This window comes from Camelina sativa, chromosome 9 (genome assembly GCF_000633955.1).
Source record: "Camelina sativa cultivar DH55 chromosome 9, Cs, whole genome shotgun sequence".
In the NCBI taxonomy this organism is placed as follows: domain Eukaryota; kingdom Viridiplantae; phylum Streptophyta; class Magnoliopsida; order Brassicales; family Brassicaceae; genus Camelina; species Camelina sativa.
In genome coordinates this window covers 35,022,658-35,033,261 of record NC_025693.1, presented here as the reverse complement: position 1 = coordinate 35,033,261, position 10,604 = coordinate 35,022,658, and the positions used below count along the sequence as shown (strand labels likewise).

Here is a 10,604-nt window from a genome sequence, read left to right as displayed (position 1 = left end):
AAAAAAAAAAAAAAAAAAAAAGATGAAAAGGAGATAGGAGAAGACAAAACCTTGATGATTCTTCGCGGCAAATTACTGTTGGCCATTAACGCTTGCCGCAGACTCCTTCGATCGATCTAAGAGAGAGAGAGAGTTAGGGTTTTTTTAGGGGGAGCTGGTTGATTTTGATAATGGAGAACAACAAAGTTCGTCGTCGTCGTGTCTCGAATCTGACGACGTGATCCTCGATGATGATTTTTAATTCTATTTCCTTTTCTCTCTATCTCTATAATATAATTCCACCCACACTCAGACGAAATCTATGTTTATTGCAAAATTTGCCTTACTGTTACAGTCTCTGGGCTTTTCTCTCCATAAAATCCTTTATAGGTATGAGGCCCATATTTATTTAAGGGCCTGTTATGAGATAAAAAAAAAATATATATATAAGTTTATTTCTTTGTCTAGTAAAAAGTATGATGAATACGGAGATGAATATATGATAGTATTAAAGGAGTATCATTTTCCTATCATTTTATTTATATATTAACAACTCAATAAACTATCATATATTCAGATAAAGTTAGTATTTTTACTTTTCACTAAACTCGTACTATTCTTTTATATACTAAACAAGAGTTGGCACTTGGCACATGGACCTTGAAAATAATCATTAACAATTAAGGGAAAAACGTTGCCAAAACTCAAAAGGAAAATTTTAATAAAGTTGAGCCGCCGGGTATTGGGATACACATGGTGTTGTTCATGTCCATGAACACCTGATAAGAAATCCAAACTTATAATATCCTGAAAAAGAACTCTCAATCCATTGTCCGTTTACATTTTGTTGTTGTAATGCATCTTCAAATTTCTTTAGATATTTTCTTCATTTTTTTTATAGGAAAATATATTCTTCGTTAACAGTCGTCTAACAATGAACGATGATATAATTTTGTGTTTTGTCTACTACATATATATAACTATATGAGGATAGTTATCTCAAATTGTATGTGTTTGAAATATTTCGAATTATATCTCTCAATGCTAACATGAGTAGATAAATAATTAAAACAAATCCAACGGGACGACCAAGAGCATATTCCCGGCGGCTCGTAATTTAAAATGTATATGTCGGTCATATATTCTCCTATCACCGATTACACATCGTAAAATTGTTAGATTTATATTTTTTGTTCCGATTAATGACTAATTCCTGTTTAATATCGATTACTTAATTATGTTTGTCTAATTTGATTATAAACCGTCTAATCCAGTTACTTTCCGCTTATTTTTTTAATACTAGATATTTTTCGAACCAATGAATTATTATTTTTGTTATTTACATATTTAAATTAAGAGTTTGTGATATTTTATAATAACTAATTTACAAACTTATAATGAAAATCATAAATTTTATTTAAAACTATGTTTTAATGTATTTATCTTAAGTTTAAAGACAATACTATAGTTTTATATTTTATTTGATGTTTTTTTTAACATACATATAATTATACATATATATAATATTATATATTTTTATTTTATTATTAATTTAATAAAATAATCCTAAAACTAGTTTTTGATTAATCCTCATATAATTTATGATTTTTTCGCTATGCTCATCCCAGTCACCCGACTAGCCTGGTGATTTTTAAAACATGGATCCTATTGAATACACCTTTCGACATACTCTAATATTATGCAAGTATAGTTAAAACCAAAACCCGACAAAACAAGTATAATAAATAATGACTCAATTTGTATAACTTATAAAGTTGCTTTTAAATGAATATTTTCACTATATACCCAAAATAATCAATGGATTGTTGTACAAGTTGTTTCAATTTTGTATACAAGTTTGTTTCACTTCACTTTACACCGAATAGAATCAATAATTTATCACACACCCACTAAGTGACGAGGTTTTCCTTTGGCTCCTCCTATAAGTAGAAGCTCACGCTGGTTACCCCAAAACACATCAATATCCAACAAACACACATAGCAAAAAAATGGAATTCTCAGTCACATTAGCTCTCTGTTTCACTCTCTCCATCATCTTGATCGGAGCACAAGCCAAAGTTCCCGTCGACGATCAATTCAAAGTGGTCAACGAAGGAGGCTACACCGATTACAGTCCGATCGAATACAACCCCGACGTACGTGGCTTCGTCCCCTTCAGCGACAACTTCCGTCTCTGTTTCTACAACACAACCTCGAACGCATACACTCTCGCTCTTAGAATCGGAAACAGAGCCCAAGAATCCACCCTTAGATGGGTTTGGGAAGCAAACAGAGGCTCACCGGTCAAAGAAAACGCGACGTTGTCTTTCGGAGAAGACGGAAACCTTGTACTTGCCGAATCCGATGGTCGCCTGGTATGGCAAACGAACACAGCTAACAAAGGCGTCGTGGGGATCAAAATCTTGGAGAATGGCAATATGGTAATATACGATTCCAATGGAAAATTCGTATGGCAGAGCTTTGACACTCCAACCGACACGCTTCTAGTCGGACAGTCTTTGAAAGTCAATGGTCAGAACAAGCTCGTAAGCAGACTGTCTCCATCCGTCAACACAAACGGACCTTACAGTCTTGTTATGGAAGCCAAGAAGCTAGTCTTGTACTACACGACAAACAAAACTCCGAAACCAATCGCTTATTATGAATACGAATTCTTCACCAAGATAACACAATTACAGTCTATGACGTTCGGAGCCGTCGAGGATTCCGACACTACGTGGGGTCTACACATGGAGGGAGTGGACTCTGGTTCTCAATTCAACGTTTCGACGTTCCTCTCGCGGCCTAAACACAACGCGACATTGAGTTTTCTTCGGTTAGAGTCAGATGGAAACATCAGAGTTTGGAGTTACAGCACCGCAGCGACTGCGACTGCTTGGGACGTGACATACACGGCGTTTACTAACGTCGACACTGACGGTAACGACGAGTGTAGGATCCCTGAGCATTGTTTAGGGTTTGGTCTGTGTAAGAAAGGTCAGTGTAACGCTTGTCCTAGCGACATAGGTCTTCTTGGTTGGGACGAGACTTGTAAGACCCCGAGTCTTGCTAGTTGCGATCCCAAGACATTTCATTATTTCAAGATCGAAGGAGCTGATAGTTTCATGACGAAGTATAACGGTGGATCGTCGGCGACGGAGAGTGCTTGTGGGGACAAGTGTACGAAAGATTGCAAATGTTTAGGGTTTTTCTACAATAGGAAGAGTTCGAGGTGTTGGTTGGGTTATGAGCTCAAGACATTGACCAAAACCGGAGATTCTTCGCTGGTTGCCTATGTCAAGGCTCCTAATGCTAGCAAGAAGTCAGCTCTTGCCATTTGAAGTCTAAATTAACTAATGTTTTTGTGAGTCGTTTTGACGAATAATAAGGCTACGTTTGCCGTTTGTTTTCTCTTTTCCTAAGCAATGATTGCTACCGGTTTATCGTACTTTTTTTAATAGCCTGTGTTGATGCTTAAGCTACATCGTAAGAAAATTAAGTGAAACTCGATCATTATTATCTACAATTCAAATGTTTTCACAGATCTATAGTATCATCATAAAATATTATGCTTAGTCAGTGATGCAGTAGAACCTACGTGCACACAACACTTTGTTTCTCAGAACAAGCAATAATGAAATTTAAAATTTCAATTGATTATTACAGTGAATTAAATTTTAATAGCGAAATATGATTACGCAATAAGATGCGTGCTACGACGCCTTGACGCGGCGTCACCTTAACAGAGATAGTCTTTTGTCTCGCTGTGCTTACCAGTTTATTTACACATATAAAGTAGACATATTACATATAAATAATGTTTTCAAATTATATTAGCCTTTTAAATCATGCAGAGTTTTAAACTTTACATCGTTTTCATTGTTAGCTCTTTATTTTTAAACTCAACTTGAAAATCTGCCAGGTGTTTTATTTAAAGTTTATCCATATCAAGCACTATTCTTCATTTTTCTTTCTTTTAGTCAATTGATTTAAGTCTAATTAAATCGATGGTACAAATTAAAGCTCAAACCAGAGAAATAGTGTTTATCAATACAAAAATTTAGCGTTTTGGAACCAAAGAGTCGGTTTTAATTAGTATGACGTGGATTCCAACATCTGGTTATTGATGGGTTAGACCATATGCATCAGCATACCCATATGGCGTCCCACCTAATAAAACATTTAAATTTAAATGGAAATGAAAATAATATGAGAGGAACGTATCTACACACGCGACGTTTTTTCATCAGTCCTTGAAGACACGTGGCGCGGGCTTATTGCTTCGTGGAATTAGGGTGAGGGTGAACCAAAAAAAATTGTTGGGTCGCGATATTTTTCCTCTCCATCTCTCTTTCTTTACGCTCTCTCTCTCTTTCGAAGGCGATTTGATTCTTCCTGGTGATTTCTCTGAAAATTGGGTGAAGCAAAGGCTAATCTGCCGTCAATCGGTTGCAATAGGAAGAGGTTTGTGTTCTTCCCTGGTTTCCTTCGTTTCCTTTGATGATTTTCTTTTTTTGATGTATTATCTTTTTCTGTTTAAGGCGATTGTTTATGTGATTCAAAAGTTTTGTTTCTGATATTTGATTCGATTGTTGTCTATCTCTATGTATATGTTCTCTTTGATTTTAATTTCGAATTAGGGTTTCTTAATATGTTTAGGTTTTGGATTTAGGGTTTCGATTTAGGGATTCGTTTTAGTTTTTAGGGGTTTTGCTTTAGGGATTCGATTTAGATTTTAGGGGTTTTGATTTAGGGATTCGATTTAGTTTTTAGGGGTTTTGATTTAGGGATTCGATTTAGTTTCTCCCTGATTTTAGTTTATGATTTAATAAATATCTTAAAATTGTTTCTAATTCTTCGAAATATATTTGGGGATGCAGATTGATTGTTTTATGTCGTATTGCGCTTATTTGTTGTGAAACTTGATTGTTTTATGTTAAACCGAGTTTAACATTGCACTTGTTTGTTTGTTATGAGTTTCCTTAGCCACACGTAAAGGAAGCCTCACATAAAGATAAATCACAGAACAAGTAGCAAACAATCTCCCTGTCAAAGGTAAATAATCGATTCTATTAGCATCAAAAATGTTGTGGTATCATTTTTTGATTTGGTTGAGTAGTTCATATGTTTTGTATCTTTAGATTCGTCAAGTGTATCTTTAGACTAGTTCATATGATTTGGTAGACTAGTTCATATGTTTTGTATCTTTAGATTGGTAGACTAGTTCATATGTTTTGTATCTTTAGATTGGTAGACTAGTTCATATGTTTTGCTACTTATATAAAGCTGCGAGTATATGTAATGTTGCATTTGCATTAATATATGTAACTAAAGCTAGTTATATAAAGCTGCGAGTATATATATTGTTGCATTTGCATTAATATATGTAACTGACAGTATAACTAAGTTTGTGTAACTAAATGTTTCAAAAATGTAGTTGGTGTACTTGATGTTTGTTGCCATAAATCGTGTATGAGTATTATTAGTTTAATGTTATAACTGTTCTTGAATAATGTTATCTGTTAATGTTATACAACTGTTCTTGAATAATGTAACTCTAATATGTCTGTTCTTGGTGCTTTCCAGGTAAAGTATCCGATGGGCCAAGACTACAGCTACTCTCAGCCTGATTCCTCAGATGAGTATGATAGATATTCGCAGGACACTGAGGAGAGGGAAGTAGAAGCTTTGATTCGGATGGATGAGGCTGAGAGTAACTTACTCAACACTCAGGCGACTCTATACCCTCCCCAACCTGAGGTTGAATTCGGATTCCCCAAGGTATGTTACTGTGGTGGTCAGCCTATTCTATCCTCAAACGAGAACAGAAGGTAAGTGGTTTAACATTGCCATATTATTAAGTGATTTCCAATGTATTAACCTGAGGTTGAATTGATTTACGATTGTATATGTTAATGCAGGTTCTTCACATGTGGGAATGTTGATGATGGCGATATGCATATCCACAAGTGGTGGGATGCAGCAGTCATGGAGGAGATAAGTGAGATGAACAGACAACGTGAACTGCTGACGGAGAAGGTAGATAGCATCACATTCGCGTGTGACTACGACTCACACATCCGTAATGAAACTGAGCAGAAAATAGCCCAGTTAGAGAAGATAGTGTTTGAGCAAGGGAAGAGCAGAAATAAGTTTAGATATTAATGTTACATAATTAATTTTCTTATATTTTTAATATTAATGTTATATGTTTTATTTGAATTAAAATTTTAATATGATTTTACTTCTTAATTTACATAATTAATTTTTAAAATAAAAAATAATATTATTTTTTTCAGGGGACCAATTGTGAGGGACATCAATGCTCATACCAAAATTAAGAAACTCTGAAAATAAGAATAAAATATTTGAGGGACAAAATTTTGTCCCAACCAATGCCCATGGTCTTAGCAATAGCGGACCCATGATGAAATTTAAACCAGGTCAAACACAAGTAAATTTTTTTTTTGATGACCGTAAATGTGTTTTGTTCTCAATAACCATTAGAAAAATTTAAAATTTTACCCAGGTCATGTGACCTGTCTTGGTTGTACGTAGGTCCGTCACTGTGGGTTAGTACTGTGACAAATTTTGTCGTTCAATATATCGAGCATGCCCATAAACATTTGTTACTATGAAACATTTTGGTACAATTGGAGCTGAAGTATATCCACATGCAAAGAGGCGGCTTATCTCGTTATCGCGCTCTAGTATGTGATTGGTTATAGGCTTTTGTAATTGTTTTGTCGGTGGAAATGGTAAATAATATGGGTTGGTAATTGATTGGCATATTACTAGTCAGGCTGCGCAATGAATATATATTTTTATTTTATCAAAGCAGTTGGTCGATATTATTGTATCTGTGTCGTAAATACTCGCATGTAAGCAATCAACAAAAAATAGTATGGTTAACGGTTATTTTTGTTCCTATGATCTTATGCGTTATGTCTATGTGGATATGTTTAGTAGTAGATAATTTCCTTTCTACGTTATCTATTCAATGCGACATATAATCTTAAGAGCTTTACGTACGTTGTGAGCTGTGATTTACTTGACTTAGCTAATTTACATAGCATCGTATAAATATTTAAAACAAAATCACATGTTAAGATTCATTTTCATGAGTCAAACTTTTTTTGGAATACCCAAAAAAAGTTTCAGAAAAAAAAAAAGAAACTCTTTTGGGAATTTTGTTTTTCATCTAATAGCAACTTAAGCTTAACAAATTATCATCTACACTTAAAAACTTATTGTTTTTGTTGTTTACGACACTAATTATACTTTTATGGGATATGCTAAAATACAAGTTGGCACATCACACATGGACCCAGAATAAATTGTTGCCAAAAATAATTTAAAACAAAAATATTTAGCCGTCGAGTAAGACCCTGTTACCCCACACACCTGGCAAGCCGCCGGGTATTGGGACACACATGAACACCAAAGATCCGATCTGGACCATTACATATACAGTATTTAATTCTTTATCCATTGTCCGTTTATTTTTGTTTAAGGCATCTTTGTCGGCACAACTTATTAGATATTCTTAGCCTAAAAATATGTTTAATAAATTGAACAGTGGTCTTAGAACAGATTTTTAGTTCTTGAATAACACCTTCAGATTAATAAATTAACCAAGTGGTCAGAATAGTACAGATTTATATCAGAAAGACTATTAACTATTAACCTTAATTATCTTTAGATAACTATATCAAGTTGCATTTATTTGAATCATATCGAATTCTATCTATAATCTATGTGAATGCGACGGGAGTCAATAAATAATTAAGATTAACCCAACGAGACGATATAATCGAGTATGAGCATCTTCGCGGTGGGGCTCATAATAAAAAGTAGTTGGTCGGGCGGTCCTAATTCAAACGCGTGATTCATTTTGTTCGATTCAATACGCAGCTCTAGTAGAATAGTACCATTTTCGTATTTATTTCACTAATTTTGATGCAGTGCGAGAAATTATAAAAAAATACTATTAACTTTTTTTTTTTTTTTTTTNTTGAAGAGAAACATGTCATACTTCTGATAATAATATTTTTCTTAGAAAATTTGTATTACTATGGGAAATTAATAACAAACTGTAATCGCGCGTTGACTGGGCTTTGCTAATCTAATCGTGCACGGTTTGGCATTGAGATTAATTAAGATAAGCTCTTTCTAAAATGTTCCAAACACTAAATAAAAAAATATAAAAAAACCTTCGAAACAAAACCAGCAAAACTAGTAGATTATAGGGAAACAAAGACCAAAAAAGTCGTTTAAATACTCTTTAAGATATTACTAAAGCAAGGACTTCTTTGGCTCCTCCTATAAATAGAAGCTCTCTCTGGTTACCCAAAACACACCAATATCCATCAAACACACATAGCTAAAAAAATGGAATTCTCAGTCACATTAGCTCTCTGTTTCACTCTTTCCATCATCTTGATCGGAGCACAAGCCAAAGTTCCCGTCGACGATCAATTCAAAGTGGTCAACGAAGGAGGCTACACCGATTACAGTCCGATCGAATACAACCCCGACGTACGTGGCTTCGTCCCCTTCAGCGACAACTTCCGTCTCTGTTTCTACAACACAACCTCGAACGCATACACTCTCGCTCTTAGGATCGGAAACAGAGCCCAAGAATCCACCCTAAGATGGGTCTGGGAAGCAAACAGAGGTTCACCGGTCAAAGAAAACGCGACGTTGACTTTCGGAGAAGACGGAAACCTTGTACTTGCCGAAGCCGATGGTCGTGTAGTATGGCAAACGAATACAGCTAACAAAGGCGTCGTGGGGATCAAAATCTTGGAGAATGGCAATATGGTAATATACGATTCCAATGGAAAATTCGTATGGCAGAGCTTTGACACTCCAACCGACACGCTTCTCGTCGGACAGTCTTTGAAACGCAACGGTCGGACCAAGCTCGTAAGCAGACTGTCTCCATCGGTCAACACAAACGGACCATACAGTCTCGTCATGGAAGCCAAGAAGCTAGTCTTGTACTACACGACAAACAAAACTCCGAAACCAATCGCTTATTATGAATACGAATTCTTCACCAAGATAACACAATTACAGTCTATGACGTTCGGAGCCGTGGAAGATTCCGACACTACGTGGGGTCTACACATGGAAGGTGTCGATTCTGGTTCTAAATTCAACGTTTCAACGTTCCTCTCGCGGCCGAAACACAACGCGACGTTGAGTTTTATTCGGTTAGAATCGGACGGAAACATCAGAGTTTGGAGTTACAGCACCGCAGCGACTGCGACTGCTTGGGACGTGACATACACGGCGTTTACCAACGACGACACTGACGGTAACGACGAGTGTAGGATCCCTGAGCATTGTTTGGGGTTCGGGTTATGTAAGAAAGGTCAGTGTAACGCTTGTCCTAGCGACAAAGGGCTTCTTGGTTGGGATGAGACTTGTAAAACTCCGAGTCTCGCAAGTTGTGATCCCAAGACATTTCACTACTTCAAGATCGAAGGAGCTGATAGTTTTATGACAAAATATAACGGTGGATCGTCGGCAACGGAGAGTGCGTGTGGGGACAAGTGTACGAGAGATTGTAAGTGTTTAGGGTTTTTCTACAATAGGAAGAGTTCGAGGTGTTGGTTGGGCTACGAGCTCAAGACATTGACTAGAACCGGAGATTCTACGCTGGTTGCCTATGTCAAAGCTCCTAATGCTAACAAAAAGTCAACTCTATGAGGTGTGAAAGTCATATGAAATTGTTGTGGTGTGTGGTTTAGTAAGGTCAAATTTCGTTTGTTTATCCTTTAAAAAAAATGGTGTACTGATTCTCAAGCTACATCGTAATAAAGTGAAGTGAAAGAAAAATTATGAATCAATCTCTGATATACGTACCACGTACGTATCTAGTATATTCATAAAACACGATGCTTTGTCAGTACCCACGTGCACGCAATGCATTATTTGGGCTATCCAGTACACCATTTCATTATTCGGGATTACGGAAATTGAAATATTATAGTATTCAATAGTGTTTTATCTTATTTTATTTTTTCTAATTCTTTCACATAATATGAAATAAACTATAAATGATTTGGGTTTCTTATTTTTTCTCAAAGTATCAAATCAAATCCATTATTTCAAAATAATTAGGGCGCCATGAACAAAGAAGAAAAATAAAATAAAAATAGAATCGAGCATAGCAGAAAAAAAAAAGGAAATAGAGAACAAGAAAAAAAGAAATTAATACAGCTAGCTTGCATGAACCTCAGATTGTCGCTTATTACCAAATAAAGGAAAAAAAAATAAGTCATGGAAGTGGAACACCAGGTGGACACCCCGGGGTCAAAGTTGCTTGACTACCGACTTTTGTACTTTTTAAGTTTTAACCATCAAAAAGCATGAGCGTGAAAAGATTCGGATGGCGAGGCCCAAGCATTTTTGAGATTATGTTCTAGTTGGGCCGGCCACTGTAACAACAAAAAAGAAAATAGCAAAAATCTAATAAAATAAGGGAAAAGGAAAATTAGAAAAAGGAAATAGGTAGATCAAATCCTGACCGTCATATACCTTATCTATAAATAAAACGCTCCACTCAAACCACCGTCATATACATCTTCATCTTTTTTTTTTTTTTTTTTTTTTTT

The 10,604-nt window shown here is 35.6% G+C and overlaps 4 protein-coding genes across 4 annotated transcripts in view; 3 read left to right on the top strand and 1 right to left on the bottom strand.

Moving 5' to 3' along the window:
• Positions 1-269, bottom strand: part of LOC104714165 (ubiquitin-conjugating enzyme E2 35) — a 2,404-nt gene extending 2,135 nt beyond the window's left edge. The window contains exon 1 of the mRNA XM_010431444.1: positions 51-269. Within this exon, the coding sequence (XP_010429746.1) occupies positions 51-86 (36 nt within the window). The 5' untranslated portion in view covers positions 87-269. The remainder of the gene's footprint in view (positions 1-50) is intronic.
• On the top strand, positions 1,944-3,505 carry LOC104714164 (epidermis-specific secreted glycoprotein EP1-like). The gene has a single exon (XM_010431443.1). The coding sequence runs from the start codon at positions 1,989-1,991 to the stop codon at positions 3,318-3,320; it is 1,332 nt and encodes a 443-aa protein (XP_010429745.1). The 5' UTR covers positions 1,944-1,988; the 3' UTR covers positions 3,321-3,505.
• LOC104715978 lies at positions 4,144-6,144 on the top strand. Its single transcript, XM_019230113.1, has 4 exons — positions 4,144-4,274; positions 4,360-5,034; positions 5,566-5,810; positions 5,901-6,144. Exons 3-4 carry the CDS (start codon positions 5,578-5,580, stop codon positions 6,142-6,144), a joined length of 477 nt encoding a protein of 158 aa, XP_019085658.1. The 5' UTR covers positions 4,144-4,274; positions 4,360-5,034; positions 5,566-5,577.
• LOC104714163 (epidermis-specific secreted glycoprotein EP1-like) lies at positions 8,302-9,836 on the top strand. Its single transcript, XM_010431442.1, has one exon. It carries the CDS (start codon positions 8,371-8,373, stop codon positions 9,694-9,696), a length of 1,326 nt encoding a protein of 441 aa, XP_010429744.1. The 5' UTR covers positions 8,302-8,370; the 3' UTR covers positions 9,697-9,836.

Excerpts from the sequence above, each read along its gene's own strand:
- LOC104714164 (XM_010431443.1), top strand. The coding sequence starts at position 1,989 with ATGGAATTCTCAGTCACATTAGCTCTCTGTTTCACTCTCTCCATCATC.
- LOC104715978 (XM_019230113.1), top strand. The coding sequence starts at position 5,578 with ATGGGCCAAGACTACAGCTACTCTCAGCCTGATTCCTCAGATGAGTAT. Across the intron at positions 5,811-5,900 it reads TCCTCAAACGAGAACAGAAG|GTTCTTCACATGTGGGAATG; the intron begins GTAAGTGGTTTA and ends ATGTTAATGCAG.
- LOC104714163 (XM_010431442.1), top strand. The coding sequence starts at position 8,371 with ATGGAATTCTCAGTCACATTAGCTCTCTGTTTCACTCTTTCCATCATC.